We start from the raw sequence: 17,432 nt of genomic DNA, 5'->3' as shown, positions 1-17,432 counted from the left end.
GCTTGGCAGTCCTCCTCAAAGGCATCGGCGTCCGTGCCGAAGAGAATGGACCGGGCGACGAGGTTAATAATATGTCCACAGCAACGAAGCCGCCTGTGCTGCTTGTCGAAGCCGAACTCAGCGCCTAGGTCTTCAAGGCAGGTGTCATTGTTCTCCGCATTGTCTGTGACGAAGTAGCCAATACGATCCTCCAGCCCATATTCGTGAATTATTTCACTAACGCGGTCTGCAAGGTTCTCGCCACTGTGACGACCCTCGATTTGTGGCAGGCCCAGAAGGAATGTACGGAACTTCCCTTCGTCGTCAAGAAAGTGCACAGTAAGACCAAGAAGGGACGTAAACTTGCGGGAGGTCCAGGCGTCAAAGGAAATATTAATCCGGCCCAATGAGCAGCTGAGAAGCTCTGTCACAACCCCCTTATGGCGATTAAAGGACCGTACAATCCATTTCCGCATGGTGCTGTGAGTTGGGAGACTCCCTGACTCGATAATCGCACCGTTTGCGTATCCCATAAAGTCTTGGAAATAGGGACTTTCAAGCTTGTTGAACGGCACATTGTCGCAGGCCACCTATTGAATGAGCAAAGCTTGAAAATGAATAGGATCGAATGAAGCTATAAAAGCATTCATCAAAGCCTGGTCCTTCGGCCGATGAGAGTCCAGGTCTGCCATGTCAAAAAGCGTGCGTTGTTTCTTCCTCTTTAGCGGCAGTTGCCTATCTTTATTAATTCGGTGGACACTTTCCATATAGCTGTTTGCTTGACTTGTGGATGCAGAATCGTATATGTGCGTAGTTGTAGCCCTCTTTCGATGACACTCCTTACAGAGCCAGGAACGTCGACCTGACCCGGCTTTCTCGATGTCGTATCCATGCTCCCACACCTATCCCGTCCGCACCCTCCTTCCATGCTTGCGCATGCAATAGCCTGGAAGGCGGCTCTAATCAATGCCTTCGTAACCGGTGTAACCGACCGCGGGGGGTGTGTCTCCCCTCCCCTCTCTGCTGGGCTCGGATAGGTTAAAGTTAATAGGGCTGTTAAGGTTGCTGTAAGCAGTAGAAGGCGCAGTGGAAAGGCCTGCTGATGTGCTGTCGGCGTTAGGAGACTGCGCCATGTCAAATGCTAGCGAGGACTGTAGACTTCTAGACCAGTTACTACGCTCGCTGCTCGGAGCGACGGTGGAATAGAAGGATAGATTCGCCGAGCCACTCTTCGCGCATGGCCGACACAGGCTCAACATATGTTCTATAGTTAGTAACCGTGCTTGTAAAAAGCAAGCCTACTATGCCCCTAATAAAAAGCAAACCCGCCGTACGGTACGCAAACTGGCTGGCTCAACTGAGCAGACGGCGGACAGTGATTGGACGAGTCCTCATCTGCGGGGCTTATCCAAATAATCAAATATCCAAATAAATCTGGGCGTTGCAATTTGATTCGATTTGGATGAGGCTTACCCCGATTTGATTTGATTTGATTTGGATAGATTTGATTTGATTTGGTTAGATTTGATTTGATTTGGTTAGATTTGAATTCGATTTATCTGTTTGCAACCCTGCTCCCCCTTGATGCTGTCGGCTATGCACAAGTTGTTCCGTGCTCCGGGAGCCGTTGCCTTAATCATCGATCCTCCGCAAGCCAACCATCCGTCGAAAGGACTCAAACTTCGTCTTGCCTAATGGCTTGGTAAGTCCATCTGCTGGGTTCAACCCACCAGCAATCCATTCCATCTTTACCAGCCCCTCTTCCACCTTCTCTCGTACGAAGTGGTACCGGATGTCCACGTGCTTGGTTCTTGCATGGTACATTGGGTTCTTGGCCAGGGCCAGAGCCCCTCGATTGTCTCCGAGAATGCTCACTGGCTCCGGCGTGCTCGATTGAGAGTGGCCAACTCGTAGCTGACACAGCAGTCGTTGCAGCCATATTGCTTCCTTCGCGGCCTCAGACTCTGCGATGTACTCGGCCTCACAGCTGGACAGCGCTACAGTGGTCTGACGCTTCGACTTCCAGCTGATGGCGGTGCCGGCAAATGTGAAGACGTAGCCCCCAGTCGATCGGCGGTCGTCGTCTCTTCCCCAGTTCGCGTCCGTGTAGCCCGTCAGAACGTCTGGGCGATCTTGCGTGTCTATCACCAGGCCGTAGTCACTGGTACCCTTCAGGTACCGAAGAAGCCTCTTCAAGGCCGCACGGTGTTTCTCTGACGGGTTGGCGGCAAAGCGGCCTAGCTGACTGACCGCGTATGCGATATCGGGGCGAGTACACAGCATCAAATACATGAGGCTACCAACCGCTCGCTGGTACCACTTCCGATCCTGCGAGTCTGACGCCTCTTTACTAGGTTCCAACACAAGATTCTCGTCCATCGGAGTCGCCACAGAAGTGCAATCTGCCATGCCAAAGGTCTTTAGCACCTTCTCAGCGTATGCGCGCTGGGTCAACTTAATCTTACTGCCCCATGAGGTATCTTCGCGGATCACCTTCACTCCTAGATAGTGGGCGACTGGACCGAGATCACTCATCTTGAAGTGCTCGGACAGAGCGCTCTTGACGGATGCAATCTCCTCCTGATCCTTCCCCAAGATCAAGAGGTCATCCACGTATGTCGCAATTACCAAGCGTTTGTCTCGATTGACGAACACGCTTTGGTCTTCGGAAATTGCTACAAACCCCATGGGCCGCAGCGCCTGGCTTAAGGTAAGGTACCAGATCCGAGGAGATCATACATGACCACCTTAACGTGGTTCTAAACCGGGTTTATATCTAACCGCGGTTTCATGATATTGAGTCTAAACCAGGTTAGTCCATTAGCTTAATGTGGTTCAACCGCAAAACGCATTAATGGCTTGGCAGGTCTACATGTTGGATACAGAGATACAGCTCTTGATGCCTACAGGCAGACTATAATACAACAGGCAGCAGTCACTACCGTTTAGTTATCACTTCTGTAGATTTGATGTATTTAACGGCTATCAGGACCTTAATACAGAAGGCAAGTCACTTTAAGCACTTCATCTAGAACCTTATAATTCAACACTACAACTCTCAAAACTTTTATCTCTATCCTTCTCTACCATTCAATTATCTGAAATCATCATATATATCGATCCCACACCTCTCAAAATGTCACCTATACCGTCCTCGGAGTCAGAGATGTCCGATTCTGCAACCGCAGACCGCAAAACGAAGCCTGTTAACTTCCATCAGGTCATCCTCATCCGCGAACCAAAGAAAGGCCTAGCTTCACTACAACCAGGTCGTAAACGACGAAGCAAAGAGAAGAGGCTATACGTCTGTAAGATATGTCCTAGCTGGGAGGAGACGCATCTCGGTAACACCATCACCCACGTCAAGGTGAAGCATCCGGTGACATCGATGTCCTCAGGGACTCGTCCTTATGCAAACACCCAGCGGTCTATTTCATCTATCTACACTCCCATTACTGCAACAGACACTTTACGGGGTAGTTTCAACCCACAGGCCTATCGCGAGGCTTTGATAGGACTACTCACTCGTCGTAGAGTGCCTCTCTCAGCTGTCGAATGGGAGGAACTGGAGCAACTCTGCCTCGCTTGCAACCCTGCTATCAAGGACGAGCTTATTACTTCGCGAACTACGGTTGTGCGATACATTGCGGCAAACCACGAGCTCTATCGAGAGCAGCTGTCTACCAGCATGACAGCTGCTATGAGCCCTATTCACATCTCTTCGGACCTCTGGACATCGCCGCATCGTCATTCAATGCTTGCAGTTTGCGCACAGTGGGTCGATCGAGACTATCAGCTTCAGAAGGCACTGCTAGGACTCCCAGAGCTACGTGACAGCCACTCTGTAGAGCAGCAAGCGGTTTACAATATGGATACTCTTAGAAAGTATAATATCGCGTCCCAGATCGGCTATCACGTAGGCGATAATGCGACGTCCAACGATACCTGTCTGGAAGCGTTATCAAAGCAATTAAAGCGTGAATACAACGTCAGTTGTAGGTTCAATTAAGCACTTATTAAGCTAATCATCTAAATAGGTCGACTTCAATGCAAAACATCGTCGGGTCCGTTGCATCGCTCATATCATCAATCTCTCCCTTCAAGCTTTCCTTCTTGCGTCCTCCCGAGAGGCTCTTATTGCTGCTCTTGAGACTGTCTCTGGTGTCGCTGGAGAAGCCCTTCTTACGCAGTTTTCGAGTGTCCTCGCCTCTCATCGAAAACGAACGGAAGCAGAGCGTTCTCGTACAAAGGGACAAAGCAAACAACGCAAGCGGCAGGGTAGTAATGCAAGCATCATTTCAGTTGAGGACTTTGATGGTGTTGAGAATATCCCCACATTACGCAAGCTTCACAATCTCGCGGTCTGGCTCCGAGGTTCAACTATCCACCAGGGTCTTTGGGATAGAGCTATCGGTCTACGCCTCGGGATCGACAATCGGACACGATGGTCTTCATGGTATCAGGTCATCTCACGAGCCTTAAAGAAGATGGACAAGATCAAGAGCTTTATGACCGACCACGAGGACATCCTGGGCGACAATCGGCTTCAAGCGAACGATTGGGATATCCTCGAAAAGGCTGCTCACTTTTTAGAGCCATTCGCATCGGCTACTCTGTACGCAGAGAAAGACAAGTCATCGGTCGCGCAATCGCTTGAGCTGATGGATCTCCTATTAACGTGGTATGAAGAGCAGAAGGTCAGTATCTGGTTCTACTTAATGGGTCCGAATACTCACGTTTAGTAGAACTACTACTCCTACCTGAGAACCACGATGAACGCATGATTCGAGCCATCGATATGGGTTGGTACGTACTCGACAAATACTACAACAAAACGGGAGAAACACCTGTGTACGCTGCTGCGATACTACTCGATCCGCGCAAGCGAGCCGCCTACCTACACCAGAACTGGCCAGAAGAGTGGGTGGAGCCTGCCATTGAACTCGCCAATACAATCTGGGTGAACGATTTCAAGCCTGATATCAAACCAGATTCTTTTCCAGCTCCAGAGAACGCACCCGGTATCTCGGCTGGCCAGCTAGATAAGCCTGTGAACGTCTTCACCTTATTAAAACAGAAGACGAAGGTGAAGACCATCAGTTTAAAGCCAGATGACAACTTCAGAAGTTTTATTAATGGCCCAGCTATTGATTTGAATGATGGAGTCACTCCTCTCGAGCATACATGGGCAAATCGGTTTTTGAAAAACCGGTTAAGCAGCCATTAGCGTACCAAACTCTGTCTTTACCAATCGGAGAAAATCTTCTTGCTGACAGCCTCTGTTTGATTGGCTGAAAACGGCTTTGGTACGCTAACGGCTGCTTAACCGGTTTTTCAAAAACCGATTTGCCCATGTATGCTCTCGAGTGGTGGTGTCAATCTGAGCAGCGTCGCAGCTTTCCAGGGCTTAGCCGCATGGCAATGGCTATTCTATCTATCCCCGCAGAATCGTCAGAGCCGGAAAGGACATTCTCTGGGGCCAGAAGGACCTGTTCATGGGACAGATTGCGATTGCGATGCACCACTATCGAGATGATCGAGTGTATCGGCAATTGGATACGACAGAGGCACATTAAGCCGGTCTGGGACAATGGGATGGGTCTACCGATTGAGCCGGAGCTTCAGGAAACTCTCCTCAGTGTTGTGGATGAGGGAACGGGTGGGATAGATTGGTATTAAAGCAAGTAACTACACCAACATGTTCAAATTAATGTTTATTTACTTAACGCGGTATTTATCGCGGTATTTAACGCGGTTCAACACCATAATTAACGTGGTATGGTTTACACGATACTAATATGGTATGGTTTAGAGCGATTCTTAATGTGGTTCAACCACGATAGTCATGTATGAACCCAGCTTTCAGAGACAAGGTGTCCAGCAATATCAGACGCGTAATTCTGCACCATTTCTCTTGTAGGAGGTAGCTTTCGCTCTGTTAGCTCCTCTATATACTTCACAAGTTCTGCCTCCTGTTGTGGTTGTAGATTCTGTTGTGATGTTGACACCTCTTGCCGAGAGCGCGTTTCACAGCGGTGCCTGCGCGTCAACGTTGAGCGAACAACACCATGCTTGTCAGCTATTTTTTGCCAAGAGATCTTGTCGCCAGAGGGTATAGAATCACACTCTGCAAGCGCTTCTTCGATACCTGTCATTGTTGTTGTGTTATGGTGTTGAGAAAAAGTGGCGCATATCAGGTTTCCGCGCATTTGGTGATGGCGCGCATTTGGTGCACGGACACGGTACCGTGTCCGTGCACACAATGCACGCCGTCAGTCAATGCACGCGCATCACCAAAACCGGCTACACAAAATTGAGGCTGTAGAGCCACACACACAAGTAGTTACCATAAGGCAACTTAGCAGAGTACTCTATAGACCTATGCGACAAACTTTCTCACCAATACTTTCTTGGCCGGAGGATTTTGCGGCCGCGAGTGTTGGTTTGGTGTGGCGGTGTTGGGGTACGCGCCGTGCGCGAGGCACCACCCATATCATCTCTAGCACTACGTTTCTGCTTCTTCCTTGGTGCTGCTTTTTGTAAAGCCTTGCGCTTGCCTGTAGGCGGCTTTTGGATAGCTTTCTGATGGTCGCGAGCTTGCCTTTGGCGCTCTCTCTCTGCCTTGCGTTCAGCAACTTCCTTAACCTTCTCCGCCTTCAGCCAGTCGCGCTCTTCCTTCTCCCTCGCGCGCGCATCATGCTTCTCCTGCGCAATCTTTTCGTTGTATAGCTTGTTAGCCTTAGCAAGCTCCTTCATGTCAGCCTTTTTCTTCTCCTCTGCCACTCTCTCCTCCCTTGCAAGCCTCATGCGGGTTTTAGCTTCTCTAAATGACCCAGGAGTCCACGAGCTTGAAGGCTATGTCGATACCTTTGTCACGAACCACTGGAAGGCGATCGGGAAGCACGCACTTACACCTGACGATTGGGATACTCTGCGCGAGATTACCTTCTTCTTTAAGCCCTTTGAGAAAGTTACGACGGGAACTCAATCCGACCTTGATTCTATTGAGAAAGCCCTGGTGACAATGGATATCCTTGTTAAGCACTTGGAGAAGCAGAAGAACAAGCATGCAAATAATGCTCGGTTTCAGAACACAGTTCTGATGGCTTGATACGCCTTGGACAAGTACTACAACCTGACCGACCAGGTGCCGGCTTATGCGGCAGCTCTAATTGCGCTTCGCCACCGACCGCGTTTCAGGGTTCAGAGCCACAAGCTTTGATGGATGGCGGGGCTGATGGGGAGTGCAAATCCGGGACAAAGCTAGCGCCTTCCAACGGCCCTGAGCAGCTTCCGCATCTCGTCAGTTTCTCGATACGAATATCCCATTGCCATTTGTTATTGTGTGGGGGTTTCCGAGGACTTGCCGTCATTCGTTAAAGCGGCAGGGTCGTCTAAATGGATCGGCGATCACTTCTCTAGCTTCCGCTTTCTCCATACCCTTACAATATTGCTCGGCTCCACCTAAAATCACCTTTACATCATGTCTGCATCACATTCGCGGCTTTTCGCACCATTTGGTTGCATTTTGTGCGCGCCGCAACTGAGAGTATACTGGCCCCTGTAAAAAGCAAGAATATCCAGCAATATCGACGAGCCCGAATGGCCCGTGTATTGCTTACCGAGAGGATATGTCAGTCTTGTGTTTAGATCATACTTTACTAACTCAGTGACATCCGTGGGGGGAACAAACTCAGTCGCTTGCGTATTCCGGAATTAGTCTCCTATTTAAGATCTCGATCTTGTGGCTAAGATGTCAACGTATAAGGGAGTCGGCCGTATCTGATCTAGCAAAATGCTGCCAAATCATCTTCCTACCCATTTCGCTCCGCCAGTTTGAGGCTGCATAGAGTACACCAGATGCCGACCCATTCTCAGTCAGCCAATTCACCAGCAGTCTTTGGGTGAACCTGCCTGCGCTTGTCTCTGAAAACGTCTGCTATTTCCTTAGCCTCTTTGAGGATTGCAGCTCGCTCATTCGCTCCTAGAGGCATTTAGCCAACGGTACGTGCGCCCACCCTAGTCTAATCAACAGTGCCCTTGTGCACTTTATCTACCTTTCACTATTCTAGTAGCCTCTAAGAAATATCCTCTTCTCTCAATATTTCTTCTCCTGCTTCACGATGTCGTCGCTATCGCTGGTGTTTGTCTAGACGGATTTCATTGCTTATACTACCTGTTGTTGTACTTCTCAACCCTGTGGCGTATCCAAAATCACGAGTGACCCTTGCTGACTCTTGAGCCTAGTGCTTCCCTTTCATGTCCTTCTCTTCCACTGGTGGGTTTGTGTAGATTCAGGACTGACTACTAGGCCCATCTAATCACCGTGGCCGGGACTACCAAGTGGCCATTCGTCTAGCGTACGAACCTTCAATTATAGTACTCAACGTCTATCATTTTCAACCTCTACGCAAACTCTATCATGACCGACTTAGCAGAAGAATTGGAGCGATTGGGGCTGTCAGAATACCTGGAAATGCTCGTGGCCGAAGGCTTCGATTCCTGGGAAACGGTGTTAGATATAACAGAATCAGACTTGTGAGTCGCTGTGGCATTCCTTGGCAGAAAGAAAATTTACATATACAGTAGAAACTCCCTCAACGTCAAGATTGGTCATCGAAGGGTATGTACAGCAATGCTTTTGACAATGTCACCGCGCTGATTTTATCTATCAACAGAAACTTCAGCGGACGATTGCGGAATCGCGTGGTCTGGTCTACAACTACTGCCCTCCAACCGCTCGCACGAAAAGAAAGTATACGCGACATCCTAAGGTCCGTGTTTCTAGGCTCGCTATTCCTACCTCCAATTTCACGATCAGACAAACTACTGATGTACTACTAACCTTATATAGTCAGACAAGTATGCACCTAGGCGACCTCTATCTGCCTATGTAATTTTCGCCAACCGTTAGTGGCTTTTCCTCCCTATACACGTTGTGGGACTAACAAAGGTTAGATGTAAGGGAGTCTTTGAAGAGCCAAGTATTATCTTTCACAGAGATTGCGAAAGTCGTTGGTGAACGGTGGCGAGTTTTACCAGCGGAAGCTCGAGAGGCCTATCAATGTCAGGCGAAGGCCGGAAAAGAGAAATACCACGCGAAATTAGTAGAGTACAAGGGATCTCCCAAGTACGATGCTTATCAAAAGTACCTGAAGGAGTTCAAGGCGAAACACGCAGCACCATACAATGGTTTGTTGCGTTGACTTCTTGTTGTTGGTGTTTTACTAACATTGGGTAGCAGGTACGGAAAGGATACATGCTAGGTTGGAAACCCACACAAGGACTATGTCGCCAAGCAGTACCCACGAATACGGCGATCGACGGGCAAAGAAAGAGGCCACCTTAGCGGAACCGAATTCTTTCATGGCGGAGCACGATCAGGAGAGACTAAGTCCAACCATGAGTCTTCTACGGCTTTCTGGATATTCCTCCTCGTCAGGATCAACATCTCCAACAACTCATTCTCGTAACGAATCGAACTCGGCTTGCCCAGAGGATTATGGCTCACTTGTGTCAACGTCGTTGGGGTCTGCAGCTCTCCATCAAGAGGGACTATATGATCTCCGCCCTACTGCTACGGCGCATGGCTCTTGGGAGCGGAGTTCGGACTCGAATATCCCGGTCCGCTCTTCATCCTTCATATATCAACCTGGGAACATATCAACTACACTTCCTCCACTGTCCCACATTTTGGAACACGACGATACTATCGATTCATCACTATATCGACCGTTTCAGGAGTCTACATGGCTTTCATCCATTAATCGCCTAAAGCAGGATTCTCTCACTTGGAGGAGGCTGCGTATATGACCTCGCGGATGATGTAGGATCTTCAGCCCTGCTGGTAAAACACTCATAGTCATCCCAGGCTTCACTGCAACTAGTGCAAAGCCTCGAGCCAACTCGTCCCCGCTCGATCGACCTTCCAGGCTTCTCCCCAAGACATCCGGCTCAAAAACCCCTAACTTCTCCTCATTCGAAGCACTAGTAAGAGCCAGTGAATCGGCTTGATTCACTACGCCGAAGTTGTGAACAAGAACAATTCTATTTCAGCTTTGTCGGCTCAAGATCCGTTCGCATAGGATGTTTGACGGTGGATGGAGAATCCTTTCAGATAATATCCAGGCCTGAGATCAAGCTCGTTGGCAACGTTTTGAGGCACCTTAACACCGCTAGCGGTCAACATCTTAAGCGTCGTTTGGCCTTGTAGCAGTGCTACCGAATCTAGCTTGCCTCTGCGGTCGCAGCTGTGGCCAGGCAGCTTCTACGCAAGGTGATTAATAGCTTTGCTAGTCGACTTCGTAACCTCTGGATAGGTACAAAAGATCTTCCGCTGATGGCAGTATTTGCAAACAAAGTACGTACGATTAGGCTCACGGAGCGAGGCAACGCGGTAACGGTACTGATATACCCAGCTTTTGTTACGCTTCAACGTACTAGAGGCTTCGTAAAACGCGGTGAACGCTTCCAATCAATGCCATCAAAGTTGTCCGCGAACTCCTCATCAAAGCCACCATCATCCTCGCTTTCAATAGCCTCACTCGTAGCCTCTGTGACAGCCATACTGCTCTCAGCTGGCGGTTGTATAGAATCCTCTGGTATAGCGTCGCGCAACTGCGACTCGAACGGCGCATCTCTGGTGGCCTGGCTTGCCGCAGCAACTAGGGCTTTACGTGGCGAGGTGCAGATAGGCAGCTCGGGCTGCAAGTCGTCTACTAAGGTAGGCTGCGAATCGTCTACCGAGATAGGCTGCGAAGCACTGCCTTTGGCTGTTTTGGCGCGCTTCTGGGGGCCGCAGGTGCCCCCATCAACGCGTTTGCCCTCGGCGACGCGTTTTAGGTTACGAGGCGGCATATTCGGCGTGTAGGGCAACAAGAAACATTAAAAAGTGCTGTAGAGACGGTAGTGTAGCTGCAATGTGTAGCTAACAGCGATAGACCAGATAGGCGACGGGCGACAGGATAGAGATTACAAACAGCTAACGTACCGTGCCCGTACACCCAACGCGCGCCGTCGGCCAACGCGCGGAACACCATACATGTGACCCGTTTTCATCCCAACACAGCACAACAACGATGACAGGTATTAAAGAAGCAGTTGCAGAAGCAAAAAGTACACCCCTAGGTGAGAAAATCCCATAGACCAAATGTAAGTAGATTGTGTGTATTCTTCTTCATCACCGAGAGGTCTGTGATCTAAGCTTATATACATAGAGTAGTGGGCTGATTGGTCGCTGGATAATCCACGTGACCATGCAAGGTAACCTGGGCTTACACCAAAATAGCTAGAAAGCATAGTGTTGTTCGCTCAACTTTAACGCGCAAAGTAGAGCTTGGTACGCGTTCCCACCAAGAGGATGCGGTAACACGTCAGAACCTCAGCCCACAGGAGGAGGCAGAGCTTGTAAAGTACATAGATAAGCTCACAAAAGAACACCTTCCACCTACAAGAGAGATGGTTCAAAATTTCGCCTCAGATATCGCTGGGCATCAGGTCTCCGAGAGCTGGGTATCGCGCTTCCTAGACCGTCACAACGATGAGCTTACGTCTCAGTTCACCACATCTATGGACCGGCAACGTCACATCGCTAAATCTGGTGAGAATTACAAGCTGTACTATGACGCGCTGCGCGACAAGATTGAGTTCTACAAGATAGAGCCTGCGCACACATACAATATAGACGAGAAAGGCTTTATGATTGGAGCTGTTGGCAGACAAAAGAGAATCTTCAGCAAGTGTCAATATAAGAAAAAGACGTTTAAGCAGATGCTCCAGGATGGCAACTGTAAGTGGGTGAGCCTTATAGCATGTGTGAGTGCGGATGGATCTGCTCTTCTTCCAGGCCTCGTATATGCGGCTGAATCTCAGAACATTCAGAGCACCTGGGTGGAGGATGTGAAGGTGAGAGAACATATGGCCTTCTTTGGAGTATCGCCTAGTGGCTGGAGCAACGACGGCTTAGGCCTTGCCTGGCTGCAACAGGTGTTTCAGCGCTTCATTGCACCTAAAGCTCGAAGAAAGTACCGCCTACTGCTATTAGATGGCCATGGGAGTCACCTAACAGAAGAGTTTTTGGAGTATTGTCACAGACACAAGATCCTTGTGGGTATCTATCCACCTCATAGCACCCACACGCTTCAGTCGCTTGACGTGGTGATGTTTAAGCCTCTCAGTACATCATACTCAAAGAAGCTAGGAGAGCGCCTCTTCAAGCACAAAGGCCTGGTACTGGTGAAGAAGTCTGACTTCTTCTTGCTATTCGGGGATGTTTGGGTGGCTAGCTTCACTGAACCAAACATACTCAGCTCTTTTAAGGCAGTGGGTGTGAGCCCATTCAACCCTAACGTTATACTCGATAAGTTCGTGGATAGCGACTCTGAGACTGCAGAAGATAGCGACTCTGACGCTCCTATCTATGAGGGAGAATAGTGGAGGTTTCTGGACCGAGTAGCAAGGCGTGCGTTAACGGGTGCAACAGAGAAGGAGGCATCAATCATTCGGCAATCGCTTCACCACATGGCTATCCAAAACACCCTTTTAAGGAGTGAAAATGAAGGTCTAATAGATGCTCTTACTACTAAGAGGAAGCGAGAGAAGCAAGGCAAGCCTCTAGCTTTGCTACAACACTATGAGTACTGGGGACCGTACATGATGTGGACTACTCGCTCCTTCCGAGAAGCGCGCACACGGATGAGGATAGCAAAACGTGAGGCGGAGGAGGAGGAGCTTCAAAAAGAAGAGGCAAGAAAGCTAAAGGCTGCTACTACAGCTTACAACAAGCAAATTGCAGAAGAGAAGCGCCAGAAAGCAGCAAGGGAGAAGGAAGAGCGAGAGAGAAAGCGTGCAGAAGAGCGCCTAGCTATTGATGCGCGCAAAGCTGAGAGAGCACGCAAGAAACAAGAGCGCGACTCTCAAAACAGATTACAGACTGCCGCAAAAGGCAAGCGCAAGGCCTCACAGCAACAAGAAGTAAAAAAGAGGCAGAAACGTAGTTCTACGGCTGTGCAGAGTGGTAGTGTTGTCCATAAGCCGCCTACAGCACCTGCACCTACAGTAAACAGCCGCGGCCGCAGAATACTTCAGCCACGCAAATATTGGTAGCAAAATTTGTCGCATAGGCCTATAGATCACTCCACTAAAAAGTCTGGTCAAGATAGCTTTTGTACGTGGCTCAATAACCTCCAGTTTGCTGGTGATGGTTAGGGCCGATTCCGCGCGTTGGCCGACGGCGCGCGTTGGGTGCACGGGCACGGTACGTACTGTGTTTCACCAGTGTGCCGGCCATCTAACCTCACCAAAGCGCCTGCGCAACGACGCCCGTGCAACACCATAGCATTTTTTGTACCCTACGCAATAGTATTATATTATTTAGAAGCGTCGCTATTATCTGCGTCCTCTATTTCTACCTTGCAGGTGCGGGAGTTGTATCCAATCTCGCCGCAACGCCCGCAGTGCCTCTCGCCGCGCACCCTCTTCGCAGGCGTCTCGCCCTCCTCACGACTACTACCCTCCTTTGCAGCGACTAAGTCAGCTACCCCACCAACTGTTAGAGTTTCCTCTGCCCGTATGTAGCGCCGCTTGCGAGTTTTACGCTTTGTTGATGCTTCAACAGCGTCTCGCAGGCGACCTATTTCCTCCTGCATCAACACCATATTATGAGCTATCTGCTGAGCGCCCTCCGTGAGCTGCCTTACCTACTCGTCCATAGAACTTGCTGGAAACCCCCTATAATTTTGTATGCGGTTTCGAATAACCGTTGATTGCGCCTCTATCTCGCGGGCGTTGCGCGGTGTCTTCGCCTCTCAAGCGCTGTTATCTTGTTGTGGTGGCGTTAGCGTACGCAGCTTCACATTAAGCTTCGATAACACGGCCTCTGGATCGTGTGGAACTAAGCCAGCGCCTCGAAACCCTGCGCAAATATTTTCCTTTGTAATAGCCATGTAATAGGCCTGTTTAAAGGCTGATAGGAAGGTTTCTTTGCTAATATGGTGGACGCGGTTGCGTGCCAAGGCCGAGATCGCGTCGCTATAACTGTGCTTCAACGGCGAGAAGCAGGCGACGTCAAGCGGCTGTAGCAGGTGCGACGAATGCAGGGGCATGCCGATAGTGATTATCTTCTTCTCCCTGCAAAAATCCTAGAAATCCACTGAACAGTGGCTCTCATGGCCGTCAATATAAGCAGCCTATACGCTCCAACAGGCTTCGCATGCGTATCGAAGTGTTCGAGCCAGGCAAGCGCCAGATTGTTATTCGTCCAGCCAGTAGGGCTAACTTAAATAACTCAGTTGCGTGGTAGGTCATCTGTGAACCAGTTGGAGATGAGAACCTTGCAAAGATGAGGAAGGGTGGGATAACGCGCCCCGTCGCCTCGACGCCTTGTACCAGCGTAACCCACTCGCGATCACCAGGTTGGAGTTTCTTTGCTTTTCTAGGCTTCTCTGAGCCTGTAACTACGAGCTGAGACGATATCTTGCCTATTAGGAAGCTAGATTCGTCAAAGTTGTACATATCTTCATCTACGATACCATACTTCGCCTTCATGCTCTGAACCAGCGTGAACCAGGGCCAGAGGATCGCCGGGTCCTCGCAGGCAGCTCGCTGGCGATCGTACAGACGGCTCCATCGCTTGCGCAGCTCAGGCGTACGCTGAATGAACCTATCCACCCAGTTCTTGCCAACAGCGTCTGCACTACGCTCTCTCAGCAGTTTATCCGCCATATCTCGTACGTCAGCCTTCGAGGAGGGTATACCGCGTTCAGAACCGTCAAGTATACGCTGTACAATCACCTCCTCTTCTAGTTTTGTTAGACGCTTCGCAGGCGGTTCGTAGTCGCGTCGAGAGCGTCGGTCTTAGATCGTTGATTGAGGGACGTTGTAGACTGCGGTAGCGCGCCTTTCGCTGCAGACTTGCTTGGACTCAATATCAAAGATAGCAATGTATATATCTCCTTCAGTATAGGGAGTTTGCATGTTGCGTTGTTGAGACATTACGCGACGTCGTTGCGCAGGCGTTTTGGTGGGGTTAGGTGGCCGGCACACTGGTGAAACACGTTACAGATTGCGCCAGAAACAAACGATGCCCAACACGTAAGATCCAGGTTGCAATTATACCCTACGGGAGCCGCGCTAATAGCACCAGTGACTTGCCCATGGTCTAGCCGATAGGTGGCTGTTTACAGGTTCGTTGTGTTGTAAATATGGTTGCGGCTAGTAGACGCACAACAAATACGCTCGTGCCGCTTCAGGTTGCTGCGCACGCTGAAGGCCTTCTCACATTCCGGCTGCGGGCACTTATGCGGCTTCTCGCCTGTGTGACTGTGATTGTGAATGCGCAGACTGCTAGGTCGTGAAAAGGTCTTGTTGCAAGTGGAGCAGATATAGCGATTGTGGGGCTGCGGTATAGCCACCTGACTGGAAGCGCTTATGCAGTGATGATGATGCCACGCGTTGGAATCGTTCGGAAGGGTTTTCGGAATAGGGAGTGCCGTTATTGAAGGCTGAAAGTTGGAGGGAGGCGAGCGCTGCTCATATATGCACACGGAGCCGTAGTGAGACTCGGACGGACAGTACGATCCAGTCGATGCAGCTTGTGGAGAAGAAGCGTGAGGCGACTGGTTGTAGGCGGAATTGTTATGAGAAAACATGAAGGACTCTGGTGGGAGTGGGTTGCGTTTCGTGGAAGTTGTCGAAGAGACATTTGGTTGTTGCTGTTGAAGCTCTATGCCATTCAGAGATTTGCCTAGGAAGTATGACGTCGCGGGCCAAGTGAGATGAACGGACAAAGACGGATTGCCTTCAACCATGGGGTCTGAATGCATTGGTGCCGTAGGAGGTAAAGTCGTTCTGAAGTTGCTCGCAATCATAGGATAGGAAGCGCACGCCGCTTCGTCAGAATTGGGCTGTGTCTGGTAGGCATACTTCACTAGTCCAGCGGTCGGGTACTCTTGAGTTTTTTGCCTAAGTTGAGGCGATGGCTGTTGTGCCTTGGGAGATGGACGTGCTGCGGACTGCATTAGCATCCAGTTGGTACCGCCCGATAGTGATAGTCTAGTGAGAGAGTACCTGCCTTGAAAGTTCTTCTCGCAATCTACGACGTTTAGCAGACTCAAAATTGAGGGCAGTAACGGCTTCCGCCCTTCCAATGGCGGTGGTGAGGGAGACTGCGAGTGGCAGTGATACTGATGTTCGAGCGCCTGGTCATTGACCGAGTACGGACCGTTGGTGGCGGGCACGGGGCATCTTCGTAGTCGCGACTGTTGGGGGTAGAATTGTAGGTAAGGTCGTTGTTGGCGATGTTGATGTCGGAGGTGATGGCGATGGTACGCCTTAGAATCCCCTCCGCTGCCGTGTACCATACTGGCAAGATGGTTTGCCATGGATGTGGTGTTCACTAGTCGCAAGGAGATGTCCGCATAGCGGCAGAGATGACCAGAAAGACACCGGGAGGCGATGAGAGAAAGGAAGGCTTGGAAGAGTCTCGGGCGTAACAACAGGGAGCGGGACAACTTGTCGGGTCCACGAAAGCGCTTCAGGAGCTTCGGCCACGTGGCGCAAAGATGGGTTTAGGACTTCAAGGGGCCTTCTCGATTTGATGTCGATTGCCAGCAATGCCTAGTGGATAGCGCCGGCTAGAGTCACCGGTTGTCTAAGGATCTGCAAACTCGCTCGCTTGTGAAATTGATCGACGGCGGACGCCGTGCACTTGCTGCACTCTGCGCTGTGGATGTTCACGGACCGGAATGCGAGAGTCAGAACAGGTGGAGATTATACAGTACTAAGCCAAAAGTCTGTTCGCGCTAAACGCACGGGCCCAACAACAACATGAGATCACAAGACGGGTATCTTCTGCAACACCACACAACTCCATCAATATGAGGTCTTTTGGTATTGTAATTTCGGGCAATCGAATTCCTGGAGGTGAATTATCGGAAGCGCAACGCGTGTATATCTTAGCCCAGGTTGACGCTGGTGTATCGACGCGCGAAATCAGTGAGACACTCGGTTGTACTCAACGCGCTGTACAGAAGATTATCGCGCGATGGAAATCGACTGCCTACCACACCAATAACGATCGTATGGGCCGCCCACCTATTTTAACTAGTAGAGATCATCGTCGGCTTCTTATCATCGTAAAGAAAGATCCTACAATCGAGTACAGCGCTCTCCGTACAGCCGCGGGCCTTGACGGTGATGGGACGACACCACCAGTCTCATTTCGAACTATCGCCCGCGCACTTGCAAGTACAAACTACTCCAAGTGTAGAGCGGCCCGGAGGCCAAAAATCAACGCAAATACTGCCAAACTTCGCCGTGAATGGGCTTTACAATGGGCTGGTTTCGACTGGGATCGTACTACTCTAAAGTTCAGCGATGAGTGCACTATTGCCCACGGATCTGGCGTGATTGCACCCGATCTGCTGGGCTATAGTGGTACAGACAATCCTGCCAAC

At 50.1% G+C, this 17,432-nt stretch overlaps 1 protein-coding gene across 1 annotated transcript; it reads left to right on the top strand.

Moving 5' to 3' along the window:
- Positions 1 to 8,401: 8,401 nt before the first annotated feature.
- On the top strand, positions 8,402 to 9,185 carry ALTATR162_LOCUS10921 (uncharacterized protein; the record flags this gene model as incomplete). Its single annotated transcript, XM_043318561.1, has 4 exons — positions 8,402 to 8,517; positions 8,569 to 8,602; positions 8,834 to 8,888; positions 8,938 to 9,185. 4 exons carry the CDS (start codon positions 8,402 to 8,404, stop codon positions 9,183 to 9,185), a joined length of 453 nt encoding a protein of 150 aa, XP_043174496.1.
- Positions 9,186 to 17,432: the final 8,247 nt, after the last annotated feature.

The sequence above is a fragment of the Alternaria atra genome (assembly GCF_907166805.1).
Source record: "Alternaria atra isolate CS162 genome assembly, contig: 34, whole genome shotgun sequence".
Lineage (NCBI taxonomy): Eukaryota > Fungi > Ascomycota > Dothideomycetes > Pleosporales > Pleosporaceae > Alternaria > Alternaria atra.
The sequence above is the reverse complement of the archived record's forward strand: the minus strand, read 5'-3'. Positions and strand labels throughout refer to the sequence as shown.